The sequence below is a fragment of the Juglans microcarpa x Juglans regia genome, chromosome 8D, assembly GCF_004785595.1.
Source record: "Juglans microcarpa x Juglans regia isolate MS1-56 chromosome 8D, Jm3101_v1.0, whole genome shotgun sequence".
Classification (NCBI taxonomy): domain Eukaryota; kingdom Viridiplantae; phylum Streptophyta; class Magnoliopsida; order Fagales; family Juglandaceae; genus Juglans; species Juglans microcarpa x Juglans regia.
The window spans coordinates 11,660,799-11,679,520 of record NC_054608.1 but is presented as its reverse complement, the minus strand read 5'-3'; the positions used below and the strand labels follow the sequence as shown (position 1 = coordinate 11,679,520).

Genomic DNA, 18,722 nt, shown 5'->3' with positions numbered 1-18,722 from the left:
TACAACCTTAGTTTCAAAGTTTGACACTTAAACTTAAGCCAATTTATTTTGGATTAATTAGCCTATAAATACTGTGACCAAAAATAATAGTTGCCCAAAGTCGTGTTCACGATGGTGGGCCTGTCAAATATTCATGTGTTGTTCTCAGTTGTCATGCTTTAAAAATGACGAAGCTTCGATATAGAAAGGAGACCCTTTAACTTTCCTTTCAATTTAGGTGCGTGGGATCACACGATATTCAATTCCTTGCATGGACTTTTCTATTCGATTTAAAACTTATCAAACTTGGGGGAGAAGCATTCAAAGTATCAAATCTCTCGCAATTTTCCATTGTTGACTGAATATTAATATGTCATATATGATCATCCTTTACAGTTTGAACAAAAAAATGGGGATTTTCTAGTCTTGCATACCATAAATGAATAAACAAAACCATAGAAACAAACAAGAAAATCATCAAGTGTGCTTTTCTTTAAGGTTTACAGAACCCCAATGTGTTGAATCCTCATCTTCACTGACTTTGGTGTTTCTGGAATGCATCTTCTTCGCATAGAACTTCAAGAACAACAACAAAATTGCTCCATTCAAGACAGAATTGAAGCCCCAAGCACCAATGCCATTGCACCCACCTTTCAACAAGTGCAGAAAAAGGACCGCAAAATGGCAAACCAAGTTGCACCCGAGCAAAACAGCCTGGCAATTCACCACAAACGGGAAGCGAGCTCTGGGCAGCCCTACGGCGGTCCAGAACCGATACCCATAAACCACGGAGTAAAGCAGAGTGGTTAGCAGTATCGCCAGGACTTGGAAAGATTGAGAAAACTCCAGCCAGAGGAAGGACATGAAGATGAGGATGGACTGGTTGAAGAGCGTGAAGAACGTGAGATTTCGGCGGCGAAGAATGGTGAAGAATGTGCGGAGGAGGTGGAGGAAGCGGGAGAGGTAGAAGACGTAGGACCAGAAGAAGACTCGCCCGGAGGGGCGCGTGCCGAGGGGGAAGCAGAGGAGCCACTGGAAAGGGGTGGAGGTCTTGGTGCGGCTCCAGAACCAGCGAGTCTCGCGGATTTCAGCTTCTGCGGAAAGGAGCATGCCGACGAAAACGACGGCAGAGATTAAAGCCACTGCGAGGCTGTGGGCGGCCGGGACGGGGCCGAGCGGGATGGGGCGGCGCCGCCTGGAGAGAATTAACAACGTGTAGAGAGTGGTGGCGGCGGCGATGTAGGCGGATATGGCGGTGAAGAGGAAGGACCAGGTTGAGCCCCAAGACTGGGTTGGGCTCCATCGGAAGTTTACTATTGAAGGATGCTCCGCTAGCCAATATGTCGGGCTCTGCAGCGCCATTACCGGCGATGAAATGTTCTGATCTCCGTTTGTATGAGAAGAGAGAATCAGAGCATAGAGAGAAATGGAGTTTTGTGTTTCTGAGTTTTTGACAAATTATATTAGAGTGGGGAAAGTAAGAGAACACAAGAGGGTCAAGAGAAGGAATATGGAACATTGAATTTGGTTTGTGGAGTTGAAAAGGGAGAAATATATAATTTATAAAAAGATCTTATAAGATGATATCTTTGAATTACGTCTCGTTTATTTTTATAATTATTTTCATCACATCATATTTAATTATTATAATTTTTTTTAAATTTTTACATAAAATAAAATAAATAATTTAACTTTTTAAAATTATAAAATAAAAATAATATTAAAAAAATATATTCTAACAATATTTTATTTAACTTTTAATTTCTTATCTCGTATACAAAAATAATATTTTAATATACAGTGATATATTTGATTGTAAAATTATTCTTACAATAGAGTAGATAAAGATTTTTTTAAATTTTCTACCAGACTCGAAGCTCAAAGTGGATGAAAAATAAATACATGAATTAGTGGATCCTATAGTAATTACTTTATAGTTGTGCGTAATATTAAATTTTCTATAGATGTTATGAGGTTCACAAGATATATTTATTTCTTCTCGTTAAACTATAGAGTTTGACCAGAAAAAAAAAAAAAAAAAAAAAAAAAAAAAAAAAAAAAACTCTCAATGAATCAAATTCGTGTAAAATGCATTTCACATGTAAATCTAGCTATTTATAAGAGAATTGTTAAATTTATAGAAGGATATATATATATATATATATATATATATATATAAAAGCTTACAATTTAACGAAACATGTTTAATAATTTATACATTTTTTTAATAGTTTTTTAAAACTAAGCATTTTTTAATATCAAATTTATTATATAAAAAAATAATTTACAATTTAACTAATCATTTTTAATAATTTATACATTTTTTAATACTTTTTTAAAAGTAAGCATTTTTTTAATATAATGATGAAATCAAATGCTATATATTAGGTATTATTTATTTCCGCATCCTATATTTAAAATTTATTTTTTTATAATATATAAAATATAAGATGTGAGATAATAAATAATAATTAAAGAAAAAAATTATTCTATAATAAACGTGGACCTTGAGGCTTGAGGATCGTCGGCGAAGTAAACCATCGAGAAAAAGACAGGGACCACGTTCACGTGCGAAGACAAAGGCAACTTCGTACCCCCCATCTAATTGTCAGATAAAGTTTTCCAATCAAATTGGATTTGTTATTCAAAGGATCATATCTAATGGAAATTTAACCCAAATCTCCCGTCTAAATATTTAGAAAAATATTTTAATTAAAAATTTATTATATAAAATTAAATTTATAAAATAATGTGATTTAATATGATATATTAAATTATAAATTTATTTTTATTATAAAATAAATTTAACGTATGATAAGAAGTCACATCAATTTATAGATTTATTTTTATGTAATCATTTTATATCTGTAACACTTCTTAAATATTTATTTACATAGTTATTATTTTTTTTAATTTTTTTAATTTTAAAAGACTCAAATTTTAAAATAATAATATTTTATAATTTCTCACAATGATATATAGATAAAGATGATGATATTACAGTTTCTAGAGTCGCCAACTGACTGTTTTTCTAGAACAATAAAGCAATGACGTGGCATTGGTAGGAACTTCAATTTTCATGTAAGATGAAAATGTATTAAATAGGAATTTGCTTGACCGTCTTCATTCAATTTATGTAGACCTTGTATAGAGAAACTCTTTACAAAAATATTTGAGCCATACATTGGAACTATTTGCCTGGACAGATTATATTTCTTGGCCACCACACTTCTGTCATCATCTTATTATCTAAATTAATCTAATTAAAATATTGTCCCTACATGAAAATATCTCATATCTGTCTTGTTTAGATTTAAAGATGAGTTGATATGAACTATAAATAATAATGAAATAGATTGTAAATAGTAGTAAAATTTATGAGTTAAAGTTGATGAATAGTAATGAATAATAGTGAGATAAGTTAAGATGAATTGTGAATCCAAATCGGATCCGAAGAATAATGTTAAATATAGTTTTAAAGTGTACAAGTCATGTGTACTTTTTGAAAAAAATGGTGGCGTCTACTATTAAAATAATAATTTTTGTATTTGAGTTTCGTATTTACCTACTTTTTTCAAATGAAATTGTGCAAAATCAGTATATTTTAAAACTGTAAATATTATTTTTTAAAATATTATATATCTAATTAGGATGGTTACAAAAATTTTAGTGTCTTTAGATCTCCACGGTTCAAGAAATTAACTTGTGTGCTGTTAGGAAGTCGAAGTACCATATATCTATGTCGACCACAATCCTTCTAATGGGTGGTGGGTATCTCGACCAGCCGAAGTGAATGCATTCCCTGATTGGTTTCAATTTCTGATCGGGATTTCAAGAGCCAGTGACTTGCTCGGTTTCCATATCATTTAATGCATCCCTTTCATATAATGATATCGAGTAATATTACGTACAATCGTGAAGTACGTAAGTATCGTATAATTATTATAAAAAAAAATGAGATTTATTAGTAAAAAATTAATTTCTTTTTCATATGACTTACATATTATTTACTTTTTTCAAAAAAATTGTACAGTACTTAAATATTTCATGACTGTAAATATCATTTCTCAACCAACATTAGCCTTCTTTGAGTTTCAGCCAATTTGATACTTGGAATCTTTTGCGAGTCCCATTATCTTTTCTTTAACAAAAAAAAACAAAATCAGAATCAACCTCGTATTATTAACAAAAACTTTCAAACATTACAAGGTTTATCTCTCGACACACTGCTTGAAATTACATCAGATCCTTCCTTCATCCAGACCTTGTCCCCCTCGCTTTTCAAACCCAAAGCATACTTTGCTAACAAGTGTGCTGTTGTGTTACCTTCTCTTGGAATAAAGATCACCTTCCAGTCTTCTCTTCCAACTACATAGAACTTAATGTCTTCTATTATGTGTCCATACCAAGATAAATCTTCAACATCTATGTTAACAACATTGATAATTGCTAATGCATCCCCTTCCAAAATCACGTTCCTGAATGTTAATTCATTGCACACCTCTATAACCTTCCAAATGAACCACCTTGCTTGGGGTATGAAACTTATCCTCAAATATGAATTCATTTCTTCTTAATCATACCCTGTGCATAGTCGTTGCAATCCATTCCATCTCAGTCTTGTTTACCTTGTTACTCATCAGTTTCTCCCATAGCTCCATGAAATAAATCTTCTTCATCATTTACTCATTTCTGTACTGGACTACAATCATCTGCCCACACATCACTAGCTGTTGGGAAACTTCATAGTGCATTCACCACAATTTCCTCTCTATTTAAGCATATAGGATAGCATGGATTATCAACAACTTCCTTGTTAAAAAGATTTTTTTTTTCCCTTGTTGGTAAGATATTATTTCTTGCTTTCCACATGAACATTTTCACCACCCCGGGAGCATTCAACCCCTACATAAGCTTCCATCTTTAATCTTTCATACTCTCCCTAGAGGTTCTTCCCTTTATTCTTCTCCTTTTTATCTAAACCCACATAAGAAGCCCTCATCACTGTGAATAACCCCATCCTTGGTGTAACCCTAGATCAAGTTATCCCCAGCGTCCAACTTGCTAATTGGGATGCTACAAATTAGATCAACTTCATCTTTCTCAAATAATTCTTGGACTCTAGCTTCATTCCATTCTATGGACTTGTCATTGATAAGCTCTAACTTTAGAATCACCATAGGTAGCCTTGTTGGGGGACTGAACATAGAAAGAGTTAGTATCCACTTACCTCCCAAAATTCTAATATTTTCTCCATTTTTCACCCCCCACCAAAGTCCCTCTTTAAGCAAACCAATCCCATCCCATACACTCCTCCATATCAAAGATGGACCACCTCCTAATAAAGCTATGTGTAGATAGTGAGCTGATCTCAGATAATCTGTGAATAATAGTAAAAAAATAATTATAAAATATTGAATATTAGTAAAAAGTAGTGAAAAGTAATGATAAAGTAATAGTAGAAGAGTGATCTCAAGTATGTGAGAGTGCTTGAAGTATTTGTCTCCTAAATTTCTTTTTTATATTAAAAAGTACTTTAATACGTGTCAACCAAACAACCTAGATTTATTATTAAAGTGTTTTTAAAGTTATTTAAACACTTTTTAAGCTTCCTAACACAATCCCAAATAGGCTGATTTATATCTTTTTGAGACAAGTAGTAATTTTACATAAGTATCATAGGGTATCATAGGGTAATATAGGCATGCTAGCAAGAGGTTGATCAGAATCTCGATCATTGTACAGGGTTCTTGTTTTTGGGCTTTAACTTATAGCCATAGGCCATGGCCTTTAGGGTTCCTGCATCCTCTGAGTGCTTGCCATTCATTTACATGCCTAAGGCCCAATAATGCCACGATACTTATAAATTATAATTACTAATTGTTTGAAACATTTTATTGTACAATATGATTTTTAAGATGCTATGTATACATTCTAGAAAATAGATATATTTTTATTAAATAAATGGGTGGAAGTAGACTAGGATGGACCACCTCATTTTAGTGCACTTATCCAAATTTCTTGAAAAATTAAAGACAACTTGCCCTAAATGCACATGTTAACATCTACATTTTAGAGTGGGGAGCCATTGCTTAACTACCTCCCCATCTAGGATATATTTTTTGTTGCTTTATTTATTGTGCCTTTATCAACATGTGTTTTGATACACCTAAGTCGGTGCGTTAATACATTACTCAATGTGGGATTATTACAATTTTTAAAACAGTTAACACCAATAAATTTTTAATATAGCTGATGTGGAAGGCTTCAGCATCAGCAATGTATTGATTATTTAAAAAATAAAAGCTTCTAAATATATATTTTCTATCAATATTTATTAATCGGGGATTGATTTCGTTTTAGTTGTTAGTGAAGCTTAAGGTAGTTTAGATAAAATAAGAAAATTATATATATAAAAAAAAAATGCATTTTGATTTTGTTGTGGAAATATTTTCTACAATTTGGGAAAGATATGAACATATTATATGAACTCGACTGCATTCAATACTGAGAACTATTGACCCGATATTTAATACAGTGAGATCTACGTATTTAATTTATAATTTTATTTTACTAAAAATAATTATAAGAATTTTTTAACCTAATATAATAGAGTAATGCTACCCAAACTCTTAAAAAAAAATATATTTTTTTACAATAGATATCACTTTTTAAAAAGAATTTGTACAAAATTTATATATTACAAAAGAATAATTCTACATATAACCGTGAAATGAGTAAATATTATATAATTATTTTGAAAAAGAGTGAGATTTATTATTAAAAAATTAATTTTTTATATAAATCTTATTTTTTTTTTATTTTTTTAAAATAATTACATAATGACTGCATAATTTACGATTACAAAAATCATTTTGAAAGCAATAAAGGTGTATGGTAGTTTCCAAGGGCCTGGTAGTTGGGATGCGTCGGCGAAGGAAGCGTACGTACGTGGCGACAAATGTAGTCAACGGCGTGGTGGTTAGGTAACGTCCGTTTATGCGTAGGGCGGCTCTTCGATACGGCGACCGAAGACCGTTAAGTCTTCTAGAATGTGGACCCCTCCACCCGCCAACGCACCGTTTTGGGGAATGCATCCACATCCACCCTACGGTCAGTAAGCGTCTACGCAGGTTAGCCAATGAGTTATTGCCAGCTAAGCATACGCGACCCCGTCACGTTTATACCTTTCCAAACACAAGATCTTAGGTAAAATGAATTCGCGTGAAAAGCATTTTCCTGGAAATTTCCAGACAGCCTCTCTCTCCCTCTCTCTGGTTCTCATATCTGCCCCTTTGACTTGGGATCGATCGATTTGTTGTATCGGTCGGTCTCTCTCTTTAATATCAAGGTCAGTAATCTCTCAACCTGTTTATCCTTTCTGATTCTTTTGTTTCTGTCCAAATGGTTCCGTTTTTGCTTTACAAAATTATTAATAGATAAGATACTCCTAATCTGTAGCGATTTCCAAAGGTGTTGGTTTTGTTAGTTCATATGGGATTTGATTTTTTCGGTTTTCTCGATTTAAGGAATGCTATAGATCTGCGTTGAGAAACGAAACGATTTCCACAATTTTTTTTTTTATTTGTTTTTCCAGGAATCCTTATGGAAACATTCCGTGTTAATGTTTTGATTTTGACGGGTTCGGATTTAGATTTTTGTTTTCTCGGTTCTGTTTTTATTTGAATAATGTGATCGAAATCTTGTATTGTGATCTTACGATAATGGTTATTGGTAGTGTTAATTTAGGGTATAATATGCTGATATAGGGATTTTAGATTTTGGGGCAAGAAATGGCAAGTGGGTCTGGGGAATCAACGAGCAGGCCACCTCAAAGCCCGTCTTTCTCGAGCAACAATAATAATAACAGTGATGCTGGTAATTTTGAATGCAATATTTGCCTTGACTTAGCTCAAGACCCTATTGTAACCCTATGCGGCCACCTATTCTGCTGGCCTTGCCTTTACAAATGGCTCCACATGCACTCGCAGTCCCAGGAATGCCCAGTTTGCAAGGCCCTTGTTGAGGAGGAGAAGTTGGTCCCTCTGTATGGCAGGGGAAAGACATCAACAGACCCGAGATCGAAGTCTATTCCTGGCGTTAATATTCCAAGTCGTCCAGCTGGGCAGAGACCTGAGACAGCTCCTCCACCGGAACCAAATCATTTTCCCCACCATGGATTCGGGTTCATGGGAGGTGTTGCACCAATGGCAACTGCAGGGTTTGGGAATTTCACATTCTCTGCAGCTTTTGGGGGTCTCATCCCATCTCTATTTAACCTTCAGTTACATGGGTTCCCAGATGCTGCTATGTATGGTACGCCGGCTGGTTATCCTTACGGGTTTTCTAATTCATTTCATGGTGGTCATGCCCATGGATTCCGTCATCATACTGGTCATGGGCAACAAGACAATAATCTGAAGAGGCTGCTTTTTCTTATTGGGTTTTGTGTTCTTCTTGCTCTTATCTGGCAGTAGTTTAAATCTGTTATCAGAACTTAAACCTGCTAACAGATGTGGGGGGTCAAACTTATGCAATTGTAATTTGTTAGTGCATTTTGGGTTTACTTTTCTATGATCAAGGAAATTGTCCATAATATACTTTGTGCGTACTTTTCTATCTGCTTTTAAGAATGTAAAGTGTGATTTACTTGTCTTTCTTGCTATGTTTCAACTTCTCTCTTATTAAAAAAGTCTTTTTAACTTCTCTGTCTCTCTCGCTCTCTCTCTCTCACACACAAACCCAGAAATGAGATTTATCACTGTGGTAGTGTATTATGTAGCCATGGTAAAGCAGTTTTGGTGTAGCAGCTTTCCCTTTTTCGGTAATTGTTCTTTTGTTGGGAGAATAGCGTGGTGACATCTGATGATTTTATTGTTTATCTTGTTACCATTTCTCACTGGCATGCCTTTTTCTTTTGGTGGGAGGGAATTTCTCTACCATATATATAGATATATATTGTTACTGCAAATGCTAATTTATTCACATGGAGATGTTTGGGTTGGCTGAAGTTGCTGTTGAATTTTACTTTTTCTTGAAGATATGGTCCTTATCATGTTGTAATTGTATTAAATAATTTTTGAACTTTTTCCTTCCGATTTCAGTTACATCTTCATTTGATTACCGGAGTTTATGATATGACCTGTTTCTAGGTCTGTATTTCTATGTTGACTGCCTGCTCCTCCATCTGGTTTTTGCTGCATATTTTGATTTAGCTGCTGAGATGGCTCCTGTTTTAAGTGGAGTTATTTGTTGCAAGCATGGGTCTGGATCTGCAGTGAATCTATTTATTGTTGAATGCGTACTATCTTCAATGTTTCTGCACAATTGAGTGAGATTCAATTGATGATTCTGAGTTTATCACCTTATTCAACAGTTATTAGTGGCACACTATTGCGGTGTTTCAATCATGAATTATTTTAAGATAATTAGTTCTCTATTCTTATAATTTTTTCAGGTTCGAGATCCACTTATAGGCTACTTAATCTTATTATGCTCATCATTTTGTGATTTACATGCCAGTGCTGCTCTTGTGCATTGCTTCCGAGTTTCTCATTAACCTGAAACGTACTCTGTTTTGACTGTGTGTGACTGTAAGTCTGTAACCGTCATGCCAATTTATCAATTGGTTTGGATGAAGAGTAGTTTGGCACTTTCCCAGAAAGAGAGAACAAACAGGGGAGTTAGGCTTGGATATGTTCTGGAGAATTTAACCCTGCTACGGTATTAGTGGTTTATGAATTGGAAAATTTTATATTTTGCTTAAGTTTTGATCTAAAGTTCTTAACGCCTTCATTTACACCTAGAATTAGTTATGTTTTAGATGAACGGAAACTATTGCCAATCATTTGGATGTGGGAAGGGCACTTCTTGTATTTGTGCAGCGGGTACTTTGAGGGGATCATTCAAGGGAGATTTGGATAGTGAGTTGAGTTGAGATAAAAGTTGAGAGTTGAATAAAATGTTATTAAAATATTATTTTTTTAATATTATTATTGTTTTGAGATTTAAAAAAATTGAATTATTTATTATATTTTATGTGGAAATTTAGAATTTTTTTTTTTATACGTAAGAAACTTATTGAATGAAATTAGGCGAATCTCATGTACACATAAAGTATACAAAAGAAACACCTAATTACATTCTAGAAACCTAAAAAGAAAACAAAAGCAATTTCCAAATATCCTTAACAGTTCGCTCCTTGTCATTGAAGCACCTCTCATTCCTTTTTATTTATAAACACCACATAATACACAAAGGAATCATCTTCTATTTCGCTGCCAATTGAGAGTTTCTGTGCTGTCTATTCCAACATGCTAGTAAATCCACCACTCATTGGCATAACCCAACTCAACCCAGCTCTACTAAGAACCCCAACCCATAACTCTCTAGCCATCTCACAACGTGAGAGTAAATGATCAATTGATTCACTATTTTCTTACACATGAAGCACCACTTCATAACAATCTTACCACGTTTCCTCGAATTGTTAACCGTCAAAATCTTCTCAAGTGCGGCTGTCCAAGTAAAAAATGCAACTTTAGACGGCACAAATGCCTTCTAAATACTCTTCCATGGAAAAGAGAATGGTTGCTGACCAGACAACACCTTATAATAAGATTTAACTGAAAACTTTTTGCTCCACGTGTGTTTCCACAGCATTCAATCCCTCTAATTTCCTCCTATATTCAGAGAATACAATAAACTGAAAAATCTACAATCTCATTAAGTTTCCAATCCAATCCTGTACATTTCTAGTGAAAGTAACATTCTAATGCACAGTTCCATTAGCACGACTCAACACATCTGAAGCAGCAACTTGCTGATTTTCAACCAAGCTAAAAACAACCAGGAAAATGGAATGAAGAGCTCTCTCCCCACACCATTCATCGAACCAAAAACGAATTCTTGCGAATTCTTGCACCCTCTCCAACCTCAAACTTAGGCTGCATTTGGATGTTGAACTGAATTAAGTTGAGTTGAGTTGAGTTAAAATGATAAAATATTGTTAGAATATTATTTTTTAATATTATTATTATTTTGGGATTTGAAAAAATTGAATTGTTTATTATATTTTGTGTTGAAATTTGAAAAAATTGTAATGATAAGTTGAGATGAGTCTATGATCCAAATGTACCTTAATATGTTTTACAAAACTGTCCCACCCCTTTCTAATATATTTTCATAAGCATACACCATAAGATCCCCTACTCTCGTTAGAACACCATCCCTCCAATCACATCCATAGTTTCGATCAATAACCTCTCTCCACAATAAGTCCCCTTCCATTTGATACTTCCATAGCCACTTCCCTAACAGTACCTTATTAAAATTACTCAAATTTCCTACCCCCAAACCTTTATTCACAATCAAACAGTACACCTTATGCCAACTCACAAGATAGAATTTATTCTCCTCTCCCATGCCACCCCAAAAAAATGCTCTAAACAACTTCTCAATTAGGTTAGCCACACCAACCGGTAATGGGAATAAGGAAAGATAATAAGTAGGAAGATTGAAAATAGTGCTTTTAATAAGGGTTAGTCTTCCCCCTTTAGATAAATATAGACACTTCCAACCAGACAATCCTTTTTCAACCTTTTCTACAACATCATCCCATATATTCTTTACTTTGAACGACGCCCACAACAGAAGCCGAAGATATTTCATTGGAAGAGAAGCAACTTTGTAGCTCAAAAAATCCGCTAAATGGTTAATAATCCTCACATCTCCCACTGGTACCAATTCTAACTTGTCCAAATTCACCTTAAGGCTCGAGATAGCTTCAAAGCACAATAATACAACCCTTAAAGCTTGAATTTGTCCACTGTTAGCATTACAAAAAATAATAGTATCATCCGCAAATAATAAATGGGAGATTGAAATAGTACCATTGTTATTATTTCCCATCGAAAATCAGAGACAAAACCTTCCCCTACAACAACCTTCACCATATGACTCAATGCCTACATCACTTACAAAAAGGAAAAGGGATAATGGATCCCATTGTCTCAAACTCCTCAAACTCTAAAAAAAACACAAGAATTGCCATTAATTAATACAAAGAACCAATCGGTCAAAACACAATGTCTAGCTCATCCACACCACCTATCCCCAAAGCTACATTTTCTTAGCATATAAAAAAGAAAATTCTAACACACGTGGTCGTATGTCTTTTCCATGTCAATCTTATAAAGAACCCCCAAAATACCTATCCTCATTCGGCTGTCCAAACACTCATTAGCAATTAGAATCGAGTCCAAAATTTGGCGTCCCTTAACGAAAGCATTTTGAGGTTTAGAAATGATTTTATCCATCACCGTACTCATACGGTTAGCTAACACCTTCGAAATAATTTTATAGATCCCGCCTATCCAACTAATAGGACGGAAATCCTTCAACTCACGGGCACTAGTTATCTTAGGGATGAGTACAATAAATGTAGCATTTAGTGACTTCTGAAACTTCTGACAAGAATAAAATTCTTGGAATACCCATATTGTTGGGGTTTATGTGGAGACTGGTTTTGGAGCTAAAAAAGGTGTTTGTTGGATGTGCGCTCGACGTGCGCTCTATAGTAGGCTCGAATGAAGCTCAACCCGTGAGTTCACTCGAGTCCCACTCGATAGTGAGCGTGAGTGAGACACAAACCCTAGTATTTGCTCGAGTCTCACTTGACACCCCGCTCGAGCTAATGTTAATTTGGTTGTTCGCTCGAAGCGCGCTTGACATGCCGCTTGAGCGAATAACGTAGATTTTGCCAATTAGGGTTTCCAGCACCATTTGCTATTTATTTATCATATTTGACTTGTGTTGGATGACTTTCAACATATTTTGAGAGAGCACAATTGTCTAGTGAGTGCATATTGTGTGAGAGAGCAAAAATCCTAAAGAGTGTGAGTTGAGATTGAGTGATTGTAATCTCCTCTAGTTAATAAGATTTTTGCAGCTCTGTGGACGTATGCAATTTGAGCACCTTTGTGCAATAAAGCTCCTGGCACCCTCCCTTGATGTGGTATAAAAGTCCTTCATCCCCCCTTCAAGCACTCTAATACTTTTGCAAACCATTGCACCAAAACCATCCTAAGTCTCACTTCCTTAACTATCTTCTAGCAACTTTCTGTAATGAACAAGGAGCTTCCTTCCTTCCTCAAACCAAATGATTTTGATTCTATAACTATATTTATTTTAAACCCCATCCTACTCCGCGACCTCTTCAACTCACTACTCAGTCGTGACCTCACTGCTTAATCACTCCAGGCCTCATCGAATCTTTTGGTTATTCAGAAAACTTTGGTTGTATGGAGAGAAAATTCTTGTTGGAACTAATAGAATGAGATCTTGCTTAATAGAAATGAAGAAATAAAAAGAGACATTTATTTGTCTTGAGAAATTTGTAATGATGAGATGAAATTAGATGAATTTAGTTAAAAGCCTTTTGAAAACCAAACCTCCCCTTAATCTTCGCAAAGGTTTTTGTTACATACTTACATGTGATATGAGAGTTTTCTTAAAACATGTGTTGTGATTTGAGAATTTTTCGAAAACATATAGGTTGTTGTTTTAGCGCATCCCTTAGTTGCTCCTCTAGGTGGAGAATGCAAAACTAGGTCTGTTTTGCTAGGGTTATTTGTTTTGAGAATGAGCTTTTATGTGGCCTCAATCAATTGGGTCTAAGCTATGGATTCATTGAATTCTCTAGTATGGCTAGGGTCCAAGTTACTATTCAAACTCAACTTTAGGGAGCGATTGTCGCAATCTAGGTCCATCTTGTCTGGTTTTTAGCAGGTAGGGTACTAGTATAGTCACATTTGATTGTCCTCCTCTCTAGGGATGCTACTCGCACCTCTCGGGGGGCAATCCTCAGTGCCGCCGCCAGCCCCTGCATGGGAGCGGAGGGGGTGGGGAGTTGGGCCCTCAGGCCTTGTTGGATAACGGGGGGCGGATTAGCTCCCAGGGCTGTTTGCCCACCACGACGAGAGCGAGAGAGAGAGAGAGAGAGAGAGAGAGAGAGAGAGAGAGAGAGAGTTGGAGCGATTGTGATGAGGACGGGGTAGTGACCTTTTAAAACAAGAGATAGAGAAGTGAACCAGGGGGAGCTTTTAAAACACAAGACAAAGGTACGTTGTTTTATTAAAAAATTATTTTTTTTAATATATATATTGGGTCGAGTGGATGGGTAAAATCCCAAGCGGGCTTGGGCCCAGCCCGGGCCCTTTGCTCAAGTGCTAATAGTGTGTGGGAGAGAGCTGGGCAGACAGGGGCGAATGCATTGGCTCGACGCCAAATTGGTAGGCCTACCAAGAAACCTGCTTGGCCAATAAGTTGCACAACCCAATTGGGTCTACCCTGATGAAGTCGGGTTGACTCAAATGTCGATTTTAACACCATCCAACCCGACCAATGTTGGGCAGCATTTGAACCCGACTCTTAAAACGGGTTTTAAGCTTCTCTTTCACTTCTGCATCAAACCCTTACCCCTATCCCTAGGATTGTGTGGATTGCAAAGGTGAGGAGGGTCTGTCATAAACCATTCTTCTTCCTCACCTGCAACTGGTCATGAGTTTTCTTCAGATCTATGTAGCAATCATAATAGGGCTAATACAACTAATAGTAAGAGAAGAAGAAGCACTTTAACTTCTCCAAATCGACTTCCTGAATTTTTAGGTATCTTGAGGAGAAGGATGGGGCAAGAACTTCTATCATGGGTGTTGTGTGAAGTATTCATTCATATAATTCGGCAGCAAATAAGTAATCAAGATGTTCCTACTACCAAGAGCTACAGAACTTGGAGAATTCCTGAGATGCTAATAGTAGATACCTTTAAAAAAAATTCCTAGATGTTGCTGAGCAATTCGAGATAGTTACAACTACCAAATGACTTTTTTTTTTTCCCAACCTAGCTATAAAAAAGAATTTATAGTCAAAATGAAAATCTTGAGAGAAAAAAATGGGTAACTCAATTTTAGTAAGTTCTTAGAATCTCAGTTCATTGTATTTGGGAAAATGCCAATAACATATACATAGAGAGAATTTATAGTCAAAATGCAATTGTGAGGAAAAAAATGGTAACTCAACTTTAGTAAGCTTCCTGCTTATTCTTATTTTGAAATGAGTGATGGTAGGGATGGTGTTCATGACATTCTCTAGACATACTCTTGCTTTGTGGATTACTTGCCATTCATGAAAAAATGTTCATGAAAAGTTTCAGGGTCAGTTAAAAAAAAAAAATCGACCGCATTTAGAACTGACTTGAATTGGCCGGTTTGGATAGGGCTTGCGCCTTCTGATATATGGGCCGGGTCGGGTCCAAACCTGGCTCGGGCTAGTCGGGTTGCAGGTCTACCAGTTGGGACATAGTTTGACCTAAAGAAGTTCTGCCAAGAGGAAGGAGAATCAGATGGAAGAAGGAGGGAACTGGATGGCAAGGGTCAGTGAGAGAGCTAATTTTGGTTTTTGTCCGTCATTCAATTTTGGTCTAAGCTATTAATTGGCAACAGGGTAGTTCTTGCTGCTAGACTCTTCTCGTACATGTTCTCTTTATGGTTTAATTAATTTTATGGGACACTGAAACAATTCATGTTCTTTTACACACATTCTCAAACATGGTGAAAATTTTAGACTTGCTTGGTTCTTTCACAAAAACAAATAGCTTTTAAATAGCATTTAAACTATTTGCAAACTTGACATATTCATTTGGAACTATTTTTTCATCTTCAACATAAGAAAACACAACTTACTTTTAAATTTTATGTTCATGATTTTATTTTTTATTGTTTTAGGCCCTATTTAGAACTTGGATTGATCTGACATCGGTTTAATTTTAAGTTGAGTCTAACATCTAAACACTCAACTCTCAAATTATTAAATTTATCTCAACTCAAAACTTCTTTATATGTGAGACCCACAATATTTTTTAACTCAAAACTTCTTTACACGCCGGATCCATAATTTTTTTTTAACTTCCCATAATTATTAATTACATATAAATTCACCTTAACATCCAAATTAAATTCATCTTAGGTGGGTCCCACAAAACACACATCATATCTCAACTCACTATTATTTATAAAAAAATTCAATTCATCTAAACTCAATTCAACATCTAAACATTACTTAAGAAAAAAACAAATGCTAAAATCTAATTTATGAAACTACGGTCAGCCAGATTCTTTGGTCTTTTTTGTTTTGTTCCACGTATGACCGAGAAGATTCTTGGCTGTCTTTTTGCTAAATTTTATATTGAATCTGAAATTGGTATAAAATTCTTAACATATATTTCTGTATAACGCTTATAAGGTTTGAAGATTTAAACAAATCAAATCTTACAATCAGGTTTTTAAAATTTAGTATCAAAATAAACATCACATCACGACTTCTAGTCACATAGGGCAATTTAGAGGCTAAATTAATGTCTCGTTTGGTTACGTAGTTCAAATAAAATGAGATGAGATGTTTGTTAAAAGTTGAATAAAATATTATTATAATATTATTTTTATTTTGAGATTTAAAAAAACTAAATTGTTTATTATATTTTGTATGGAAATTTGATAAAATTATAATGATTATATGAGATAGGATGAAATAGTTTAATTTTGTATAATCAAACCAACTATTTTGACCGGAAGGTATTATGTATGGAAGAGTGTCAAATAGCTGTATAAGGATGACCTTTATTTCATTTAAAATTGAGCATTCTATTTTTAAAAAGTCATTAAATGCTGATAAGTGAGTAGAATCATATCAATGCATACAAAAAAGAACAAGCAGTCGGAGATATTGGACTCAGAAGTATAATATAATGTTATATATAGTGATAGAGATTAGTATATCCAATAGTATTAAAACTTTTGGATGAATAGGTAGGTTGTAATTACATTAAAAGGCTAGTATATATTGTTATAGGCAAGAGGTTTATGTGGGATCATAATTTTGAAGAATCTAAGGCTGGTACTTTGTTTATTCTGAAGACCCCAGTTGAAGTAATAGATTTTGCAGCAGTCTTTGTCTAGGCATACTATCTTGTAGCAATCTTTGTCAAGCATATACACCTTTAAGCTTTCTTTCAAAGTTGAGGCAGGGGCCCTAAGTTTAAAGATACGTTTGTCACATTGTTTGGGTGTGGCCCTTTTGTTCCAAATATTCAGCTTTCAAGCACATGGATTGCTTGACTATCCTTCCTGATATTATCTTTGTGGGGTTTCTATTGTTGTGATTTTGTGACTTTGCTTCCCTCTTCAGCCACAACTAATGCACGTATTTTGGCGGGCTAGGCTGACCTCTCTACATCTTGGCAATGATATTTTGATCTCTCATTGTAGACTTGATTTATCTATTCGTTGTTCCGCAACACACGTAGATATATATATATGAGTGATGATTGTTTTTCTTTTTTTTTTTTTTTTTTTTTTTTTTTTTTTTTTTTTTTTATTCTTATCTTATCCTATCCAATCATACTTGTTGATTTGACACATTTTAACTAACTTTATGTACTCAATATTTAAATGGTATCTATTTAAAATATGCCATGATATATGATTGCGAATAATAAAATGAACAATATTGCAGATAAATTGCTATTTCTTAAGGAATAATCTATCTTATTCAAGGTTTGGGAACAATAGATAATTAATTAAGATGATATGATCATAGTAATGGTCTTAAATTGAGCCTTACAATAAGTGATTAATTAATATTGAACATTGATTATAGAATATGCCATTGGCTAATTAACTGTCTGTTACATCAGCAATATTATATGGATATCATAATTACAATGTTATGAATTTAGTTTTTCAATAATTATTATTAACTTGCAAGTTTCCAAAGCCCATGACAAGTGGAAAGCAAGAGCTCTACTTCTTAGCTTCTCTCCTTAAGGAGATCAAATAATAAGATCTCTTCAACATCATTGTATGTTATTTTTTTATAAATCGGATATGTAGTATATCATTGAATGTATTCATAATGTAGCTTTCTTGTCAGTGTCATATATGCATTGCACTAAAGATTGATATGGATAAAAGACTTTGGTTTTTCCTATTCAAATAGGGATGGTCTATTTAGTAGTTTAGTTTTTAAATATTCTTAAATATAGTCATAATATTATATGTTTAGCTACTTTGATTATGATTTCTTAGAGTTTCCGTTTGAACTCTTGGATTTAAAGTTGGAGAGAGATATACACATAAAATGAATTATATATTATTTATTGCTATAAGTGTGAATTTTCTCGGGCAATATTAAATATTCATTAAGTTGTCCATGAGTCTATATCTCTATAATCTTTAAAATTTCAACACAAACCCTAATTAGGATCTTGAATATAGTTATGAATAGTTTGATTTGGAGTTTATGAGTATGAGATTATTGGATTAATGTCCATATAACATGAGACCATATCTTGGCACTCCTCTTTTTCTTCTTCATTTTCCCTTCATGTTAACCCTAGATGGCCCGCTACTCCCTAGGTGGGGTGGATATCCTTGCTCTCATCTTGTCATCATGATCGCTCAGACTCATCAAGCGAGCGAGTGGGTTGAGCCTATTTTCATCTAGCCATCAACCATATCAAGCAATACAACCATGGAGACGACAAGTGAGAGAGACTAGGGATAGAAATAGAGGATACACACCCACAATTATGAAGATAACAATACTTTTAACACGGTCGATCAATGGCAACAGAAAGACAACATGACTACGGGATGTTGGACAAGAGGACGAGATGGTATGGAGATTTG

General features: G+C 34.6%; 2 protein-coding genes across 3 annotated transcripts; one reads left to right on the top strand and one right to left on the bottom strand.

The window, feature by feature from the left end:
* Positions 1-321: 321 nt before the first annotated feature.
* Positions 322-1,451, bottom strand: LOC121242113 (elongation of fatty acids protein 3-like). Its single transcript, XM_041140024.1, has one exon. It carries the CDS (start codon positions 1,339-1,341, stop codon positions 457-459), a length of 885 nt encoding a protein of 294 aa, XP_040995958.1. The 5' UTR covers positions 1,342-1,451; the 3' UTR covers positions 322-456.
* Positions 1,452-7,158: 5,707 nt separating this feature from the next.
* Positions 7,159-8,637, top strand: LOC121243235 (E3 ubiquitin-protein ligase RNF185-like). 2 transcript variants are annotated; one of them, XM_041141328.1, is made up of 2 exons: positions 7,159-7,330; positions 7,749-8,637. In XM_041141328.1, the coding sequence occupies exon 2, from the start codon at positions 7,773-7,775 to the stop codon at positions 8,454-8,456; it is 684 nt and encodes a 227-aa protein (XP_040997262.1). In that variant the 5' UTR covers positions 7,159-7,330; positions 7,749-7,772; the 3' UTR covers positions 8,457-8,637. The 2 variants fall into 2 exon arrangements, with proteins under 2 accessions (XP_040997262.1, XP_040997263.1); XM_041141329.1 differs by having other exon boundaries at positions 7,166-7,330; positions 7,718-8,637.
* Positions 8,638-18,722: the final 10,085 nt, after the last annotated feature.

Bases quoted from the DNA above. Each gene is read 5' to 3' on its own strand.
- LOC121242113 (XM_041140024.1), bottom strand. From the start codon at position 1,341: ATGGCGCTGCAGAGCCCGACATATTGGCTAGCGGAGCATCCTTCAATA.
- LOC121243235 (XM_041141328.1), top strand. From the start codon at position 7,773: ATGGCAAGTGGGTCTGGGGAATCAACGAGCAGGCCACCTCAAAGCCCG.